We start from the raw sequence: 21566 nt of genomic DNA, 5'->3' as shown, positions 1-21566 counted from the left end.
GCATGCGTAGTGTCACCTGGATAAGCAAGAGCTGTTCATAGCATCATAGAATGGTTTGAATTGGAAGGAACCTTAAGTATAGAATCATAGAATCACAGGTTGGAAAAGACCCACCGGATCATCGAGTCCAACCATATCATCCAGTGCCAACCCCACTGCCATAGGCAGGGGCATCTTCCACTAGATCAGGTTGCTCAAAGCTTCATCCAGCCTAGCCTTGAACACCTCTAGGAACGGAGCATCCATGACTTCTCTGGGCAAACTGTTCCAGTGCCTCACCACCCTCACAGGGAAAGAAATTATTGCTGATATATAATCTAAATCTCCCTTCTTTCATCTTAAAACCATTACCGCTCATCCTATCACTACACTCCGTGGTAAAGAGCCCCTCCCCAGCTTTCTTGTAGGCAACTTTAAGTACTGTAAGGTTGCTATGAGTTCTCTCTGGAGCCTACTCTTCTCTAGGCTAAACAAGCCCAGCTCTTTCAACCTGTCCTCTTACAGGAGATGCTCCAGCCTTCTGATCATCTTTGTGGCCCTCCTCCTGTGGTTTAATCCCTTGCATCATCACAATTACTCTGATTAATTTAATACCTTGGAGCTTAGAAGAGCAACCAACCATTAACAACATGGGCAGAGGTGGTGCCAAAGAGACATGAACACTGAACGTGGTACCCTGTTGTTCTTCCTGTGCGCTAGAATTGCTCTGTGCTGCTCTAGGGAGGGCATAGAGTGGTGGCAACTGAGATACACTGGAAGAAGCTGAGGGAAGCTGCTGTACCGTGGTGTCCTTTACACAGACTCAGCACATTGAAGAGGTGAAGTCAAGATTTAGTCCCCAGAGAGCATGGTACAGGAGTTTGCTGGATAACTATATAAACAAAAAAGCCATCAGTTACCATATTCATAGCCACAGGTTAAATGCTTTATTCATAATGTTGCAGTGAAAGTATTAACATTGCATTTGTTTAAAAAGTAACTAGTAAGCCATTAGTGACCATTATAATACGCATGGGAAGCAGCGCTATGCTGGTTTACACTGGTTATGTTCTGCTTTATATTTTCCAGAGGGCCAATTTGCAAGGATTTTTACTACGGTAACAAATGCTATTTATGATTATAAGTAACTAATTGACCAAAGTTTCACACAGTGACTTCATGGCTTCCATTACACAGTTGAAGGTTCTGCAGATTTTTTGGTCTTGTTGAATTTGGGTTGTTTCTGATTGTACCTTGAAGCCTGGAAATACTGCATTACAGTAGAGTAAATACATTATTCTGGTTATTGCCCTTGTTATTAGAAAACATTTGTACAGTGCAGTAAATTTACATTGTACTTTACCAACATAGATAAAGGCAAATTCTCTGCCCTGAAGAGCTTATAATTCAAATAAGACAAGACAAACAAATGTACAACACTTCAGAAAAAGAGTGCCTGAAAGGATTATTAACTACGTGACGGGTGTGGAGGGCCTGTATAAGGAGAGAGGGGGATGTTATCATCATCAGTGTTCCTAATTCTGCATCACAATAGCATCTTAGAAGTCTCAAAGGCATGAAAGCCTGGCTGCACAAAGTGCTGTGCAGAAGCCTGGCAGGAGGGTGGCCTTGCCCCTGGATCTCAGAGCAGTGCTGGCTTGCTGACATCCCTGCCCAGGGGGCTCCTGGCTAAAGCCAGCATCAGTCCAATTACAGCACAAGAAATGCTGGGTCTCTAGTAGGTTTTAGCTCTTCCCGAGGGAAAATCCATGTGATTTCCTGCCCTGAAGAATTATAATTACAATTGGAATAAGTAAATACACATACAAGAAAGTGTTCTAAGGAAAGGAGAGTAGAAGAGTTGTCAGCTGAGTAAAGGTACAGCAGGACCACCTGGGAGGAAGGCTTTTTGCATTATTATATTCACCATGATCTCCAGCTCAAACCTCTCTGCCCTGACTCCCTGACAGCTAGTTACAAGGGAGAAGCCTCAAAATCATTTTTCTTGCCTCATCATAGCAGATGCACAGTAACTGCTATTCTCCTGATCTGATCTTATGTTAAATATAGGATTGCTTCTCCATCAGTGGAAGAGAAAGAAGGTGTCTGAGTGTCCCATGAAGAAGATTATACCTGCAGAATACCTAATATTCCTAAGTTTGAAGCCCTACAGTATCTCGTTAGTGATCCCATTCTGTCTGTTCAGAAAACAGACAGAATTCCTGGCTTCATTAGGGAGCACAAAGAGCCTGGAACCTCTGCTCCTTCTTGTAGGAGGTGGGAAATCTTTTTTCCCCTCATTTACCCACAACAAAAAAACTAGGAAAAGAGAAAGGACAGAGGAAAACTCCCTGCAGCTGTCCTCACTTCCTAATCAAAAAAAGGTGCTGCCCCCAAGCATGGCATGAACTTGACAGTGTTAGGTTTTCAGTTGGACTTGACAGTCTTAAAGGTCTTTTCCAAATTAAACAATTCTATTATAAAGAAAGCCAGTAGCATCCTGGGTAAGTCTGATGGGCAGAAATAGAGGACTGTGGTAGCTGAGGGGTGTATTGACTCCACAGTGATCTTTAAAACTGGAGCTAAAAGGAGCAAGAGGGTAAAGAAATTGGATTGAGAAGATGGGATTCATTTGAAAGTAGGTAGTAAAGGTCCAAAATGAATTCTTCCTCCAGAGAACAGGCAGATACAGGGCATTAACAGTTGTAGGAAATGTGTTTGAGTGGGCATCTCCCGTTGTCAAACACTAATAGTCATATGTTTGCATATTCACTGCGGATGGGCAGGAAAAGAAATGAGAAGCCAAACCATCTCTCTCTATAAATATCCATATGTGTCTGTATTTGGGGACATTCTCACAAGGTATTGCAAACTGACTCACGATTTCTGTTCTCCTGAGATTCCAATGCTGGCGTTATCGGGCAGGCAAAGGACAAGACTGGGAGCCAAGTCCCTTGGGACTGAGAGTCTTGTTGAGACTAATACAGCATGCAGGTAGCTAAGTGGTGGTTGGGATCCCAACGCACAATTTGCCTAGTCCAGTTTATTTAATCTTATGGGTGTCTGACAAAGCAGGTGTCCATACCCAAAACTGCAGTCTAGCCAGAGAAGTGAAATGTGTACTTCAAAGGTGTGTTTCATTGCCTAGCAAGGTAGGTGTCTGAAACAGGCCATTGGAAGTATCTTGTTCTCCCTATTGACAACAAGGGCAGTAGAAAATCTCAGGTATAGGCGTCTGCATTAGTTGAAGTTAGGTGAGTACAGCACAGTGTAACGGACAATACTGTCTTGGCTGTGAAGAGATATTTGGATGAGGGAATGGCCCATGGCAGAAAGGCAAGAAATGTGCCTCTGTTGTACGGGAAAACGTAGAATCAATGGATGGAAACAAAAAACAAACAAACAAACAAAACAAGCACAAAGAAAAGCAAGAAAGAATATTGTGAAATAAATGGAGAAGAACTGAACATATACAAAGAAAAATGGAAGGAATGTAGGATAAAGAGACCAGGGAGCATACTACCAATTCAGAGCTTGTAGCTGGCAAAAGGATCCTCGGTGTGATGTGTTAAGAGCGGATGGCAGGTTTTGGATTGAGGACAGATGTAAATTGAAATAAGAGATACTGAGCTTTTCTCTTTAGCAGAATTTATCACCAGACACCTTGAATTAAAACAAACAAAACAAACATAAACCTCCTTTCCAGCATTTCACTTATCAGCCATCGCTGAGAGAACACTTGGTGGTCTTGCATAAAATTTTGATCAGTGTGACTTTGGATACCTTCAGTACTCTGCAAAAAAGTGCTCTGCAGATCACCCAGGCTCTTAACCAAGGGCACTTAGGTGTGACTTCTTGTTACAATTTGTTCCAATGCTAAAACTGTATTTTAAAAATATGAAAATGATTTGAATAACAAGGAATTTTTTCCCATCAATCTCTGAAAAGACAGGCTGCTTTACTGCAAGAGTTCAGTTATACAGGCTTTGAAGGAGAAAAAAAATGATAATGAGTGTGTTTTAGAAACTTCTAAAAAGTTACTTAAAATAGATTTTTCTATACATAATGTTGTTATGTGAAACTCAACTGTCTCCTGGTCTTCTGGGGCTAGAAGAGAGCAGTGTGTGTTCTTTTGGAAATTCAGTAACAATTCTCCCCTGCCTCTGATGGACTATGTGATACCATCCCTGGGGTTCTGCCATAGTCATCTGTGGCATCAAGGAGGCATTCCAGTGTGTCTCACTTCACTATTCAGTCCTCTAGTGAAGTTGCTGAAGTGCATTTACCCAAGACATGCTTTGGGAACTTTCTCTAGTTTTTGAAGTGATCGTATGGACTATCATGTCTCTAAAGCAGCTGATGGCCATTAGTAGAAAAAGTTTAGTGAGACTTACAGCTGTAAGTGAATAAAAGATTTCAGAATAGGTTTGTTGTTGTTAAATTCTTAAAATGCAGACATTTATGCAGACATTTACAGGAATAATTTAGTCAGTAAGCTGCTGCCCTCTTAAGTGGGAAGCAAGTGATACAAAACTGCAAGCTGTCTTGGCAGAGTGAAAAATGGAGACACAATCATCAATTCACAACAGCATTTTTTGATCAAGGAATAATCAGACCTGCTTTTACCAAAGCTGTGCTGCATCTCTAGTCTGGAAAGTTGCCCCCCCCCGATGATTTTGGAACTGCATTTGCTTTTTCTATCACTAAGCTGGACTTCTATAATGCATTGCTTAATGTGCCTCCAGATTCTGTTATTTATAGACTTCAGTATATTCAGACTGCAGCTGCTAAAATGCACACAAAAGAAAAAGCACATTTGTAACCCGTTAAGACTTTGCTCTGAGATGTCAATGAAGTTCAGGATTTAGCATGAAATATTACTGGGTGACCTTTCAAGGGGTGCCACAAGAGAACACTTGTTTATCTTGAAGATATGTGGTTGGATTTTTTTTCCTTGTTGAAAATTTCCAGCATTCTGCTTTCTGACAGAAATCTGGCCTTTGTGTGTACCATGTGTTATCTTCAAGCAGTGCTGGGGCAGAGGATTTAAGTAAAGCAGCATCTCGAATGAACAGTTCTTCCAGAAAATGTGTTTTGTGCAAATAGGCTTTGTTAAATTTAGAAGGAAATTGTAGATACATTGTGGTTTTTCTCTAAGTTGTCTTAGTCCTATCAGTATGGCTATGATCTACTCATTAACTGGTTTTCAGTGAAAATTGGTGGAAAAGATCCTTTGTAACTATGTAAAAACCTACATATTCAGTGCACATAGTGAAGAGTGAAATCTCTTAATGCTGCAGCATATGTTATATGAGTTTATAAGATGATAATGTAGTTTTTAATGGCATAATCTAGAATGAGCAAATGTGTTATAATTCATTCATAAGACAAAAAAATCAGAAGAATTATGTAAGAAAACACATAAGCAGAGCTCACATTTAGACTCTAAGGGTCCAACCCTGCTTATCTTCACTGGCTTGTGCCTAATGAATCTGTTTTCTTAAGGAAAGAGCCAATTCCTGCAGAATTAGTCTTTGCTTCAAAGGCCTCCTGTAAGAGAGAGAAGTGACAAAACCAGGTAAACAGGGTGACTCTCTGGAGACCTTGGAAAGCAACTGACTTCTCTTCAGCAGAGCTATGTGGGGATGAAGCACACGTTAGATGCCTAGTTAGGGTCCCATTGCAGAAAGCAAGACACTTTTGCAAAAAACATTGTGGTACCTCATGTACTTTTTAATTAAATAGTAAATGGGACTTTTGCAAACTGTTGCAATAAATGTGTGTTTTCTTTCAATTCTTTTTGAATTTCAGAGTTTAGGTGAGTTTTTCTAGGTATTAGCATACCACTAACAATGCAAACGTATCAGACAAATCTCTTGAAACACTGCACATGCAATATTATTAATAAAAGCCAACTTTAGAGTCACATTCAAGGTGTTCTTTTTTCATGTGCTACTGATAGGATGGCAGTGGCACATAAGTATTGCGTTCATTGTTGCTACTCTAGCTTTCTTCTTCATTGGAGGGAAGGAAATGGATAGTGACTGACAGCAGATCCTTGCCTGTGTTTTTTCTTTTTCTTCCTTCTTTACTGGGAGTCCTGTCTGCAGCTAGAGAAACAAAAACACTGGGAAGAACCAGTGCAAAATACTTGGTGTATTTTAGAAGATAGAAAGAGCTAGCCTGGTAAATGACCTGTACTTTGGCAGGTCAGGTGGAGTGTAACTAACCTAAGGACCGCTGCCTACGAATCACACTGAACTGTAACAAATGCTTCACACATGCTGTTCTTATAAGAACTGGAAAACTCGCCTAGGTGTAAAAGTTCACAAGATACCACATTGCTTCTGCTCGTCTACATTATCTCGAGAGCCAACAGCAATAACATTAAATGTCTTTGCGACTTGTAGTCCCAGGTTTCAAAAGGTTGATGGCATCAGTCTTTTCATGAAGGATTTACTGGTCACTATAATTAGACAAAGAGATGAAATGACTGAAGGTCAGCCAGCAGGCTGGAGTCAGAGATGGACAGAGAACCTCCTCCTTGCATCCCAGGGCTGGCCGCTGACTTAGGCACTCCATCGAGCTTTGTTACAGTGGTGCATTTAATCAGCTTTGCTCCATGTTGTAATTCATTGTCTGTGTTGTTATAGATATCTAAAGGGTAGGATTTTAACTTAGCAATCTGCTGGGTTATTGAATTAGTTTTATGTTGTGTTAATTTCTTAGTCTCATGGCATTCATTGCCTGACATAATTGATGCACAATATATAACCAATTTCTGTATTCATTTGGGTAACTGCATTTAATTGCCTAGTATAAAATAAGTGTACTAAGTACAATCTGCTATGACTGCTATGACTGAGAAGTGCTCATTGATACAGACTTGACTGTGTTTATCTTCCTGACAACCTGTAAAACGAAAGTCTAAATGCCTCCCATAATCCACGCTCGAAGGACTGGTGCTTGCATTGTGTCTGCAAAAAGAGAGACCACAAAAAATGTCCCATAGAATTGCTTTACACTGTTTGGCATTAAAATTTCGTTAATCAGAAGCTCTCTAGTTTGTATTAACATCCCTGTCTCTCCCTCCCCAGCCTCAAGAACCAGCAGCATTCAGACTTTGCAGACTTTCTCCTGTAAATCAGGATTATGGCTTTATTTACTTCTGAAGTTACTTTCCTGGAGTAAAGCTACTTCCTTGCACAAGTGTTTATAAACACCCATTTTTTTACATGTATCTTCAAATCTTTAATGCCCAGAGGAATACTAATGAGTTATAGATCAGGAATGCTTTCTACAGTTCTGATTTCAGAGAAACGTTGAGTAATGTCTGCTCAGGATACACTGGATCTCTGCATAAGCTTACACTTTTTTCTGCCTGTTTAATCAGTATCACAATGTTTCCTTTACTAGCGTCTGAGCTATGCAAAGAAAAGCTGATTTTTAAGCAGTAATGAAACCTTCCCCATTCTGAATTTTCAAAAGTTTTTAAACAAAAACTAATGATTGAGTCTAAATCAGATGTTAAATCCCTGTGAGATTATTTTAGCCATATTATATTGCTCTATGTTAATGTAACTACTGAGCTGAAGGTACAAGGTATGCTTGCAATTAGTATTTTTCTTAGAGAGCTAATTTCTATGGGCTGTGTCCTTCTGGATGTAGCATTACTTCTGCCTACAGCTTGCTGCAAACTACTCAGTGTTCATAGGTGTATTTATGCTTGCTATTCAACACTCTTCTGCTGACAATATAGCCCGCAGCAGTTCTTAGTAAGATAGGACTTGTTCCACTTTAGGCTCCTAACGTACTCTTTTGTGTTTTTTTTCTCCTGCTTCAGCCTGTACTGTGTCCAGTTTCTGCTGATAAAACAATAGATTTGATGGCTAAAGAGAAAGGAAATCTGCCCAGAGCTAGTGTGGGCTATGAGTATGTTTCAAGCAAAGATTCCGTGGCACATTGGGCACAGCTTGTGGCATAGTACAACAGAAATTTCATCAGTTAACCCACTGACTCTTCGTTATTTCATATTCATGGTGTTTCATTCTTCCTCCTCTGCAAGGGCTTTAACAAATATTTGGGGCTAATTCATGAATGTATACCAAAATTCAAAGTACCTGGACATTCTGACAGAAAGCAAAGCTGGAAAAAAGTCACTTATTAATTCCTAGTGATTAATTCCTGGGGTCCATTTGTCTAGCCCAGTGTCTGATTTTTTATGGACCAGTTCCCATTTCTGGTGCAGCAGGTACAACTGCAATGTGGGTTTTGGGGGAAGAGAATGCAGAGTTCGGCAGCAGACTTCATTACATCACCCAGAGCACACTTCACAAAGCAGTAAAGCAGATGGAGAGAGAGTAGCAGAAAGAGTCCAATACCCATTTACTACACCTTATCCCAGCAATCCTTACCTGTCTGAGATGCCTTGTCCCCAAAATCATGGGGCAGCACCTCCTTCCTCCCCAATAGTTAGTGTGGTGCATTTTTTTGGGAACAAGCAACTCACACAGCAAAGTATGAAGAGACATTTCATCGCTACTGGTTTTCAGTCATGCCTTCCTACATCAAGGCAACAAGGCTGCCAGTCATGGGAAGAAGTGAACCACTCTCATCTGGGCTATTTGGCATATAATCAGGATTGACTTGGGAATGAGTAATCAACAGTGAGAGGGTCTGTCCTGTGTGAGAAATAACTTATCAACAAGGAATAATTCAGGCAGCTCTAACCTTGAAATAGATGTTTGTGGTCAGAAGTTTATAGCCTGGGTAAAAGGAGTTAAGTACAACTTAAGGAGCTGAACGTGAGGCACCCAGTTTTTAAAAACTTGACATAAATCTCATGTGGCTTGCCTTATGTTAGTCACATTCCCCGCAGAGGACTTCCATTCAATTTTTTTGTTGTTGTTTATAGATGTTATTTAAAAGCTAATTTTGTTATAAAATTATTTTATGTTATGTATAATGAATAGTGGAGATCAAATAAGAATTGGAATTGTAAATTCAAATATTAAGGGTTGATAAATATTGACTTTTAAACAAACCCACTGTAGATTTGAACAAAATGCTTTTTAGTCTATTATACTGATTATTTGAAAATTGCAGCATACTAAAAAATGTACAGCATTGTCTGATCCTGAATCTTTCTTCACTTTTAAAGTTGTTGATGTGATCGTGTTCCTATGAAGCAATTTGTATGGTTTCAGGGATCTATAATATAAATTTTTCTGGCTTGTATTTTATCCACATCACATGCGGGGGGTAAAAAAAAAGCGTGGGAGATGCTAAGTTAAAATATAGTGTGATCACATTAATAGTGCTGAATTCTTAGGGTTTGCATGTTGGAAATCTCTTTATTAAGGTTTTTAAGTACTTTTTTTGAAGACAGCACAAATATTTTAGGGCTGAACAAGACACTGACACACACCTGCACAGTATTAATTATGCTCCTGAACACTTGGAAGCATTTGGTCAGTTATTGGCCTCTAGTACCAAAGACTATACGTCAAAACCCCTAGACTGCTGGCCAACCAAAAAATAACACGACCTCTCTTTGCCCACAGTGGACAAAGACTGACATGAATATATATGATCATCTTCATCCCAGCATTTTCTCCTTCTAGTGTAAGTGCTGGGTGCCCACAGCCTTTGGTCCCAGCTTTGACCCATTCACTCATTCAGCCTGCTTTCTGACCAGCAATGTGCTGGCATGATGGGCTTCACAAACAACAGTAGCAAGAGCAAGGTGTTAGCCTTATGTAAAATTAATGGCCTGGCAGATACCTGATGAAAGCAATGTGGTGTAGCTGGAAGCAGACACTCCACCTTTGCTTCCAGCAAACTAATCTTTGTGAGCCAAAGGTACAGCATTAGTTAAGGAGCAGGCATCATGCTCAGCTTTGGTAGGTTTTATTACTTTTCCGTGTCTCTGTGGGCCTCGTTCCATAAGTCATTGCAGTGTAAGTATTTATTTTTCTCCTTTTACTTCAGAATGGGAGACTATTTCCTTGAAACTTGCAACATCAATTAATTGTTAACAGTTAAAAAAAAAATTGTATTCATCCCTTAATATCTTCTTTCTGCTGATGCCTTCATGCTGAGAAGGCTGTTTAGCTACTGATAAGACCTTATTTGTGAAGGGTTTTTCAGCAATCTTGACAGGTTCATACATGGCACTGTTTGTTCAGCAGGCAAGGATGAGCATTCGCTGAAACGCCTCTCCAACAGCCACTAAATGCCCGCAAGGAAGCTGGGGCTGGTGATCCATCTGGAGTGGACAAGACCTTCGAGTGGATTCCAGAGCAGTCTGTGTTCTGCAGCTAAGTTCTGACTGCATTGCTTGATAGCTGATTTTGTCTTTTTCTCTTTCAGAGCCTAATGAGCTGTGTGGGGACCCTGCGTTTGGTGACATCCCATTTCAAGATGCTGCTAATACAGTAGTTAATTGTTCCCAGCTGAAGAAGTCTAACGGGAGCAAAAGGAACTGGGGAAAAGAAATGGCTGCTGGTAAATATCTCAGGTCTGCAAAGGCCATAAGAAAATAGCTGGAAAGAGCTGATTTCAGCTGTGACTGGGAAGGAGGGAAGCACTAATGTGTGATCACAACTTGTGTTTTGAGATTCAGTATCAGGAAGGTACCATCCCTTAGCTATCTGACTCACTTTTCTTTGCCATCCCAGGAAAATCCATACCTGGGCTCAGCTAATTCATGATAATTCTCTTTTGGTTTTAGAATAAAACTTCATATTTCCCATAGAGAAATGATTTGATTTGACCTCTTTTTAGTTAGGGGCTGATGTGTTCTTAAATTAAAAAAAAAAAATGCACTTCAGGGAAAACACATCTTTATTGCAAGGTGTTTGGCTCTCACAGCTTTCTGACAAACTGCCAGAGATTATATATCGTTAAATTGTATCAGAGGGTTGCAGGATGATTCACTCAGGTTGGGAGGGGCCTCAGGGAGGTCGCCAATCCAAACTCCTGCTAAAAGCAAGGCCAGCCACAGGATCAATCCCATTGCTCAGGGCTTTGTCACGTCAAGTCTTGAAAGCTGCCAAGGGTGGTGACTGCACGTGCTTGGCTGTCCTCCTAGTGAAGAAGTTTTTCATACAACCAGCCTGAACCACTCTTGTTTCACTTTGTCTGTTGAATGTTTCCAATGTCTTCATGTCTGGCTATGCAGTACCAAGCACTGTTATCAATGGTCTAAAAGGTTAATCATAATTAAGAAACAAAATAAACCCAAAATAGGCAATGGTCATGATACCTCATTTTCGCTGGAGGTTTTTGTTTAAACTTCTGATGCGTTTTCTACTCTTACACTTAAAGTGTGTTTCTTTTCTTGCAGCAGCTGATGGTTTGGGAAGTATAGCTATAGACACCACACAGCTTAATATGTCAGTCACAGATCCGACAGCTTGGGCCACAGCTATGAACAACCTGGGGATGGTTCCAGTAGGACTAGCTGGACAGCAGCTTGTGACAGGTAAGAGTTACCTTTTTTTAAAGAGATTTCTTGTACCCATCCGTTAATTCTTTGAGTCCTTTTAGAAATATCTGGAATCATTTCCAAGGATATTATATTTTTGTATTCTGAAAACATCACCTATGATTAATATTGCATACCACGTATTAGTCTCTCCTATTAGTAGGTATACCATCCATACTATATTTTAACCTTGTGGAAAAGCCAAAAGTCTTTGGGGAAATTAAACACCTAAACCAGCAATCCTTATGCTGGGTGAAGGCCAAGAGGCAGGTCACGTAAGAGAAACACTTGTTTCCATTTCTGTGTTTAAGCAGGATGTCTTGGGGTTCTGCCAAGGTGTACCCTGGGCTGGGAACTCTTGACTGGAGAAAGATTTTGAAGTTAAGTGGTTTGGGCAGAAAATCATGAAGCCCGTTCAGTTCATATGCTCAGTTGATATTAGTGAAGCTTTCCTATCAGATATGTCCTTATTTACTTTCTCCCCGACTCCATAAACTGAATTTCAAGAGATTCTTCTTGTTTGATTTTATTTCACTTCCCAAACATAGTTTGGGAGACTGTTGCAGGGGATTGCTTATTTTAAGAATTTATAATAATCAAAATAATATTTTGAAACTAACAATGTTTCACAGGCAAGCCTGAACATTCAAACTTATTGTCAACAGTAGAGGCACAATTAGTTTGGATTAATGAAACTTCATTGTTCCTGTGAGGCAGAGAAAAGTTATTTTTATATGGGTGGGTGCTTGTATACACAAACCACATGCCAAGCATACGACAAATCCCCTTGGAAAGCTGCATTGCCACTTCAGTTTAAAACCTGTGCAAAACCTGGATCAAAACATCATCCTGTCATGTCTGCACGTATCCATGTAGACATGGGTGCAGTGAGCCAGGTCATGATGTAAATCACTCTGGCTGCCTCAACCAGGGATGCAAGATGCTTAATTTTGGCCATATATGTTCACTTCTGAGACTGAGAATTGAGTGGAGCTTTGCCAGTTCTCAGCTGATGGACTGGCTCTGGGCTCTGAAATACCTGTTTTACAGGTGGGCAAACTCAGCTGCAAGAAAGCTGATTTATAATGAATCTGTCTCAAGCAGAGAGTTTATCTGGTGGGGGCCACAAACTGCTTCTCAGTTTCTGGCTTTAATCCCATGCTCCCAATTAAAAGCAAAACCATCCATTCCTGAGGAGTCAGTTCTCTTCAATGTTTTCATCAATGACCTTGATGTGGGAGTTCATACTAAGTTTGCTGATGATGCTAAATTAGGAGGAGCTGTTGATTACCTCAAGGGTAAAGAAGCCTAACATAGAGATCTGGATATATTAGAGTGCTGGGAAATCACCAACATTTAACCTGGTCAAATGCTGGATTTTGCAGTTTGGACAGTGAAATGCTGGATGTATGTGTGCACTGGAGGGGATGTATGTGTGCACAGGCTGGGCTGCAGCCCTCCAGAAAAGGATCTGGGGTTTTCTGGTTGATGGAAAGCTCAGTGTGAGTCAACAACATGCCCTGGCAGCAAGAGGGCCAGCCTGAAGTGCTTTAAAGTAGCTATCCAGTCAAAAGAAGTGATTGTCCCAGTTTACTCAGCATTGGTGCAACCTCACTTTAATTGTTTTGTGCAGTTTGGGGCTCCACAATGTATGAAAGATATAAAAATATTAGAGTATGTCCAGAGCAAGGTAACAAAGGTGGTGAAAGGACTGGAGGGGAAAACTTAGTAGAAACAGCTGAGGATACTGGGTTTGTTCTGTTTAAAGAAGAGAAGGCAGAGGGGAGACCTCACTACTGTCTACAACTTCTTCATGAAGGCAAGTGGAGAGAGCAGTACCGATCTCTCCAGTGTCCAGTGACACAAGGGAATGGCTTAAAGCTGTGTCAGGGAATGTTCAGATTGGTTATTAGGAAAAAGTTCTTCGCTGCCAGGATGGTCAATGACTGGAACAGTCTCCCCAGGAAAGTAGTCGTGACCAGAAGCCTGTTGGTGTTCAAGAGCGTTTAACTATTCAATATATGGCTTGACTTGTCCTGAGCAGAGTCAACAGTTGGAGTCTATGATCATTATGGGTCCTTTCCAACTCACAACATTTTATAAATCTACGTGCTTTTAGGGAAACAGCCTTTTCTTTTTTTTCTGGTGGTGCTTTGTCTGCAGGTGCTGTGCTCAGCTTGAATGCAATTACCTCCAAACCTGAAAACAGCCACATGTAAAAATCAGCTGCTGCTGCTTTCATTTATAAGCATCTTGGTTGCATATTCTGTGGAGATTAGCCCACCTTTTTGTCTTCCTCTTTTCCTTTGTCTCTCCAGTTTCAGTGTAAATTGTGTCCTCAGGTGTGCTATGCAGTCCCTACATGGCAGCCTCATCTCATGTGCAATGCTTTTCCCCACAAGGGAGGATCGCCAGGACTTTATTTCATTGCCAGCTCCCTACTGTAATTGCCATAATTATGTGTATCACGTATTGTAGGATTGTTGTACAGGTCAGTTGGTATTTGTTCAGCATTTTCAATGTATGAAAGGTGCCATGAGAAATAAATATTAATTACTTAAGTGCTGCCTGATTTCTCTGCAGGTGCAGAATAACTTCCTTTCTTTCCTTTTGCTTTCCTTTGTTTGAGACTGCCTTGTATTTTCAAGGTAAATGGGTGCTTTGACACTTCATTATATTTCCTTATGATTCATAAATTTTTGACACATTTTCTTCATGGCAAAACCATGATGAGAAACCCAGAATTTACAATTTTAAATTAAAGGACTTATAGATTGATTTGCTATATTATATTTACTGTATCTTCATTCAGTGAGAGTTCACATTGCCCTGTTGACCAAATATCTAACTAATTCTTAGCCGTTTCTGTCTTTTCTTTTTTTCACTAATAAGCCTAGTAATGAACTCATCTTTCTCAGCAGTCGCATATTGCTTTTGCTACTGTCATCTGAGACATTGCTCAGAAATTAAAATGACACAGCCATGTCCCAGTGCTAAGTTTTTATCTGTCTTCAAAAATTTATTTCATTCTTTTTTTTTTCCTGCTCTGATGACAGCTAGGAAAGCAGTAAGTACTTTAGATTATTCTTGGAGAAAGTGTGATCTTTCCTGGGTGTCTTTACATAGCCTGCCATGGTCTGAAATTTAGTGTATAGTACTCATCTATATCCTGACATATCTGTTAGTTCTCTGATCTTTCAGTTTCCAAAGGACTTAGTCATTTACAGCCTTTCCTTCCCCCAAATAACTGTTTCCTAATTCCTAAATTGCAAGACAATTTTGTTCCTGTAGGTATGGAGCCTATATGATCTACTAAGTCTTTTTAAAGGGTTTTGATGTGTTGGGTTTTTTTTTTTTCCCAGCTGTGGCTAACATTGCTGCTGTGTAACGTGCTGGGATGCCCGCCTTGTAACAGAGTTAAGCTCCCCACTTTGCAATCTGTGAAGCTCTTGCCTAGCCCGAGAGTTTGTTAAAATGACAACTAAAGCTTCTGTAACATCTGTCCAATACTTTTCTCACAGTCTGGGAGGTAGGCTGTCTCATCTTGGTAACTAATCACTTTTAAGCACTGCTAACCTTTTAATACCAGTTTAGATGATATCTGCACTCTTTTTAATTCCTTATCTCCAAAGTGCAGTAAAACTGGATTTTTGATCTGGGCAAGTGTTAGAGCCTTTCATTTGTAAAGATGGATTCTTGTTAGTAGTTGTATAATATCTATTCTGTTTCTGCTTATATTTTGCTTACGTTTACTGTTTTTCAGAAAGCTTACCTTTTCCCATAATATTCTGTTACTGCATAACATATACCCTAATACATGCATTTGTACATTATATATATAATTCATACAATAAACTGTGGTTTAATAATGAATTGGTTAAGCATTAAAGACTGATGTGGAATAGATTTTGCTGCAAAGTACTTTCATTCTACACTTCACCTCTCAGCAGGTTACAGTTTTCTAAAAAATTGCCTTTTGGGCCAAAATTTGTCGAAGTTGGTCTCAACCCATAGGAAAAAAAAATCCAGAAAGGTTGGAAAAAATCTGCTAAATTACTTTTGAATTATCCAGGCCTTAAAATTGCTGTTTTCTGTGCTTTGAGACCTTAAGAAAAGCGGTCAAGTAAGAGGGGAAAGATAGTTTGTACACCACCTCTGATATCTAAATCCTCTTTGTTCTCTCAGCAACTCTGATTCAAGCACTTCTTTCAAGTACATTCTAGTCTGCTGTTTTGTTGCATTTTAGGACTAGCAGAAAAACTCATCGACCTCCAGCCAGCTGAGAATGCTTTATTTTTAACTTTTGCATTGGTACTTTTTAGAGGCAATTTTGGCGTTGCTGAATTTAGTGTTCTTATGCTTTCATTTGTTTCAGAAAATGGCATCAGTTCACCTGTTTTCTAAAGGAAGACATCCTGCCAGGGAAATAATTTACTTCTCTGGTTTAGTTTGATTTTCCTTTCACTGATGAACCGTTGCCCTGAAAAACATGAAGTAATTTTTAGATGCTCTCCTCCAGAATAACTTAGATGACCTTAGTATTTGTTAGTAAAAAATGCTATCTGCCAAAAAGTTCCACAGTACAAATGAGCATGAAGAGTGATACATAAGTGGTAATTTTTTTAGACTTAGTTAAGCTCATGCCCTGCACTGCATGTTTGTACTCTTACAGAGAAAAAATAACAAACCACAAGGGCAGATATCGAAGATGAAAGTTATAGATCTGCCTAGAAGTCAAGAGTATGCATGAAAACTGATGCCTTCTACTTCTCTACAGGATAATTATTAAGGCACTCTTCTCCATGTGAGTCTATGCCTCAGCCTCAAGATATTAAAATTTTTAGTGGCCTCCAGTCTTGTTTTTACAGAAGTTAGACTTTGACTGCTTGTACAAAATCCTAGTGAAATCAGAGTCTAGGAAGCTTTGAAGCCAAACATCTTGTTTACCAAAAGGTGTAGAAAAAAACACACGCAATTTTTGTGGCCTCAGGCCTGTATTTTTTAGACATTGGAAGCTGTGAAATATTAGCCGCTTACATCAACCTTTCTGTTTTTCCATTTGTCTTTGCTTTCCCCACACACTTGTCATTTGACCTGATTTCAGCAGAACATAGGAGCTGTCAGTTCCAATCAGGTCACTTCGCTCAGGATTGTGCTTTTGACAGTACTGAGTATCAGATACTTCACAGGGAGAGATGTACAAGGCAAATCAGTGCTGAAGTGCTTCTTCTTCTGATGGCTCTCCTCTTGATCATTAATATATAGAGCAGGGTTCCCCAGACTAGAGGTTGTATTTCCAAATCAAGTCATAACTCAGCAAAACTTCACTTTGGGGAGCAGCGCCTCTGTCAATAAGTGGTTGCAATCCTGAAAATGCAACCCCAGACTAAATTTTTGATAAGAGAAAAAATTGGGAAATTTTGATTTAGAGACCCCTAAATCCCGAGACGTGAAGTTAAATATCCCTCCCAGAATTTTATTTGTCCAAGACCCCCATATTAAGAGATGTGATATTCAGGCTTTTTCTTCAGAATAACATTGTAATTAATCACAATCACTATATTCAGATTCCAATTAGTCTCAAGCATTTTTCCATGTGATGGGCATATCGGGGTGAGAACTAGCATGGTGGCTTTTTCTTCTCCTTCTAATTCCAGTATCTCAAGAGGTTACTGATTCCTATCTGATTCCTAAGAGAAGACCTAGGGATTATTTGAGAAAAATCAAGGGTGGACTGAGACTTAAGAATTCCCTCTCCAGTCTACCTCAGCTGTGGAAAAGTCCTTTAAGCTTCACTGTCTCGCTACCATGAAACAGATGAGGCATGCTCAGTGAATTATTGTCAACTGCAGATCATCATATGCTGACTCTAATTGCAAACATATCCCTCATTGTTGTGGTTGTGTACTATTTTTGTAATGTTAATGAAGAAAAATCAAATAAAGTATGAAATCAAGGTATATTTGATTATATTGAACTGTTGTCCAAAGAAAGACTGTACATTAAGAAGTGCTGAAGTTATCTGGCCAGAAGACTCTGCCAGCTCTCATGTGTGTACTTCTTCTATGGCCTCTCTGTCACTGGAGGGTTGGAGCCGCTGGTAGCCATCTGGCAGTCTCATTTTGTTTTACCTGTGCTGTCCCTTTACTTACTAAATCTTCCATTTCCTACATGGCTTAGTCTCTGAAACAATGTACCAAAGAAACACATAATTTGAATTGTCCAAGACATGCCTAGCAAAACACCGCTTCTTTTTCTGTAATTCATACTGAGCTCCTGTTAACTTATTACAGGGTATATCCACAAAAGTTTTAAATTGAGCCACTTGTACTATGGCGTGAACATGGTGACTTTTTTTTTTTTTAGGAAAAAATGCTTAAGCATCTATAATTTGTTGCTAAAGTTTAGAATCATAGAGTAAGATCATACAATCATTGAGGTTGGAAAAGACTTCTAAGATCATCGAGATCAATCATCAACACCACTATGCCTACACCACTATGCCTACTAAACTTTGTCCCAAAGTGCCACATCTTTAGCACGCTTCAGATGTAAGCTCTGAAGTGCACAAGCAGCAGTGGAGGTGCTCCTTGCGCTCTTGTTCCCCTGCCCCTGTAAACTACAGATCACAAGTCACAGTTGGAGTTGTTCAGCAGCCCAGTGGCATGGTTGTGTACAGCATGTTTACCTTTGCTTCAAACGCTGCGCTGGCTTGACATCTGGCAGTTAAAGAAAATATAAAAGGCTTTAATAAAATCTGTAGTTTTCCATAGATTTTGCAAACCCCTTGAGGTTACAAGATACCTTCCAAAGGCATCTTTTCAGCTATTATAGCTTATCAATCTGTTTTATGCATTGTTTTTTGTTAACAAGCCAGCCTATGGAGCAAGATAAATGCAGTAAGGCATACTCTGAAGAAGACAGTATAGTTTTCCTGATTTTATTTATTCTAGTTCATTCCTACTTTATTTTTATAGTCTTCACTACAGAAACATTGCATTTTAGTTAAGAGGAAAAAGATTTGACACTTAAATTATCTGAATGACCAATCAGAATAATTAAAGAAGTGCGAAACATACTCTAATATATTATAGTTGAACTTGTACCCAGATAAAGTGAAGTATTTTTATTATTGAGGCACAGGAGAACAGCAAGAGTGAAATAGAATAAGTATATACTAATACTGTGAGAATCCCAATGCGCAGAGCCACTGGGAACATTTCTAAAGAAGTATTATGTATTAGTGTAACAAGGAGGTTTTTTTCATTGACCTGATAAGCACCTGCAGAGTTAATCACACTTTCTATCATGTGAGTGTTACTCAAGGAGACTTCACATCAGGGGACATTAAAGTGCTAGGAACAAACGTAGTCAGGTTACCACAGAAAAAGGAGAGAGAGGTTCAACGGCCAGTGGTAATGTGGCAGAAACTCTAACTGCCTTTGACACACTATTCAGTGTTAAGGGTGCCTCTTAGGCCATTCAAGTGCCTCCTCTATATTAGACCTTAATTAAGGCCAAGGATGAAGATAATGATTAAAATCTGCTTGATACTTAAAGATAAATAGTGCTTTTAAATATGATACAACGGGTTGAATGTCCCAAATAAACAAGACTCAGAGGTGAGCAGGAGTACATAAAAGGAATTACTAAGTGCAAATCTTGTGTTGTGTGTGGCGTGAGAGCTTTTTGTGGAATATGGCATCTCTCTCTGTTATTATTCTTTTATCCAGGCCAGTTAACAGTTCAGGAAAACAAACTGATTATTTGGCATATCTCTTCTTAACTGTCTCAAAATACTGGAATAAATTTATGATGCAAGCCATATTGTTTGGATGTTTGGCATTTGGTTTTCTTTTGTTTGGTTGGTTTTTTAAAAAATTCCTAACTCTTGTTAATTGTACCACTAAAGATGTGTTTGACACGTTTTTGTTTAAAGTTACAGTAAAGTCACCTAAGGAAATATTTTATTTTTGCAAAAGTTTTCCCTGTCTTTTATCTCACTTTTGAAAGCCTCTATTCCTACTATTTTCCAAATGTTTATTTATTCTAGACAAGAAACTCCATGATTAATATGACCATCCCACTAAATAAAGTAAGACAAAAGGCTCTTGGAAACCATTTGCTACTAACTCTTCACTTCTGCTGGAGCACAGCTTTTTTGCAGCACTTTTCCTTCATGCATCATTCTCCATCCAAGGATTCCAGGTTCCTAGACTGACATGGGGAATCCAGTGTAACCCCTGTGTGATGTACAGTTTTCTCATTGGGAAATTGAGTTATTGTGGATAGAAATAAACAGAAAAAAGCACTATGACCATTATAACTAATTAAAGACAAGGTATGAACCCCAGGGTATGTATTTACATGGAAAAAAAGGCTTTTTAATGAAAGAGTGAATGTTTGAAGGTGGCCTCCTCAGCATAGTCATGGTGTCTGTGTGGCAAGTTGAAGGCAAGGATACCTGAAGCACTTAAGCCAAAGCTGTTAGTGGGTTGAGTGGATGGTCTGCAGGAGATGGGCACAGCAGTCTGAAGACTGTTAACAGTCTGTGCAGAGTAATGATCAGGGTGACAGAGAAGGCACTGCCTGGGGGAGTTGCCAAACACATCTTCCTTGGGAGGCGAAGACTTTAATATGAACAAATCACTGCACAACCACCCCAAACTGAGGGCTATAAAATCTTTTTATTTTCTCTAGTCAGTCTTCCTCTTTGCCTACATAGGCTAGGTTGATAAGCTTGGGCGCTGCAGAGCAAGCAAGAGAATCTTGCTTTCTACATTTTCTTTTCTTTCTGCCATCTGCATTTCAAATGGTCTTTTGCTTATGCATGAGAATTAGATCTCACAAAATACATAAAGATGCACATCCACTTTGCTGCAGGAGTCTGTAAATATCAGCAGAGGTGATCGATGTGGAAAAATTTCTTTTGAGTTTCCGTATTGAAGAAGAAAGTTGGGCTTCAATGAGTCTAATCCCTGGGCATGTGAGGGAGCTTGTAGCATTAATACTTCGCAAATGTTGGCTTTGTTCAGATAAGTTGTGAATTTACTGCACTTTCCCATGCTCCACTGGTGACAGATGATGTGTGTGATGTCACCAGCTCTGAGTAATACCTCTATAATGGGAAGCAGCTGATCACTGGAGTAGTTCTCTTAGTGGACATGGAGGTGAAAGATAATAAAACTTAATACATACAGTATGCTCTAATCCTCTGCTGTTCTGCAGCATGTATTTAGATTGTGTTCTGCCCCAAAATTAGAGATACTCTGATACTGTGTCTTCAGAAATTGAATAAGTCAGTTCATTTAACAAAGATGACTTTATCTGCCTTTCCTGAATGTGCATATTTCTTATTCAATTTTTTTTTTCTTAAACACCAATTAGAATCATAGACTTAATACAATGGTTTGAGTCAGAAGGGACAATAAGATCATTTAGTTCCAACCCCCCACCAATGGACAGACACCTGTCAGTAGATCAGGCTGCTCAAAGCCTCATCCAGCCTGGACTTGGACACTTTGAGGGATGAAGTATCCACAGCTTTACTGGGCGATCTGTTCCAGTGCCGCACCACCCTCATAGAGAAGAATTTCTTCCTTATATCAAATCTACCCTCTTTGAGCTTGAAGTCCTCATTCCATCACTACATGTGTTTGTAAGAAGTCCCTCCCCAGCTTTCCTTTAGGGCCTCTTTAGGTACTGGAAGACTACAAAAAGGTCTCCCTGGAGCCTTCTCTTCTCCAGGCTGAACAGCCAGAACTCTCTCAGGCTATCTTCAAAGGAGAGGTATTCCACCCCTCCTATCATCTTTGCGGCCCTCCTCTGGACTCACTCCAACGTGTTCCATGCCCTTCTCATGTTAGAGGCCCCAGAGTTGAACACGGTGGGGTGGGGTCTTACAAGAACATAGTGGAAGAGGGGAATCACCTCTCTCAGCCTGCTGATCACACTTCTTTTGGTGCAGCCCAGAATATGGTTGCCTTTCAGGCCTGCATGCACATGTTGCCAGGTCATGTTGAGCTTCTCATCAGCCAACACCATCAATTCCTTCTCCTCAGGGCTGCTTCAATCCATTCTATGACAAGCCTTTATTTGT

The 21566-nt window shown here is 39.8% G+C and overlaps 1 protein-coding gene across 7 annotated transcripts in view; it reads left to right on the top strand.

Moving 5' to 3' along the window:
- The window catches only part of ENOX1 (ecto-NOX disulfide-thiol exchanger 1), a 297335-nt gene that overhangs the window by 143026 nt on the left and 132743 nt on the right, over positions 1–21566 (top strand). For 4 of the 7 annotated variants that reach the window (XM_069880902.1, XM_069880891.1, XM_069880840.1 and 1 more), the window contains 2 exons: positions 10351–10485; positions 11327–11464. In XM_069880902.1, coding sequence (XP_069737003.1) covers positions 10476–10485; positions 11327–11464 — 148 coding nt within the window. In that variant the 5' untranslated portion in view covers positions 10351–10475. Of the gene's footprint in view, positions 1–10350; positions 10499–11326; positions 11465–21566 lie in introns of all 7 variants that reach the window. The other 3 variants (XM_069880861.1, XM_069880881.1, XM_069880872.1) reach the window with 3 other exon arrangements.

Source organism: Phaenicophaeus curvirostris, chromosome 1 (genome assembly GCF_032191515.1).
Source record: "Phaenicophaeus curvirostris isolate KB17595 chromosome 1, BPBGC_Pcur_1.0, whole genome shotgun sequence".
Classification (NCBI taxonomy): Eukaryota; Metazoa; Chordata; class Aves; order Cuculiformes; family Cuculidae; genus Phaenicophaeus; species Phaenicophaeus curvirostris.
Note: the sequence above shows the minus strand (reverse complement) of the source record. Positions and strands in the feature narration are given on the sequence as shown.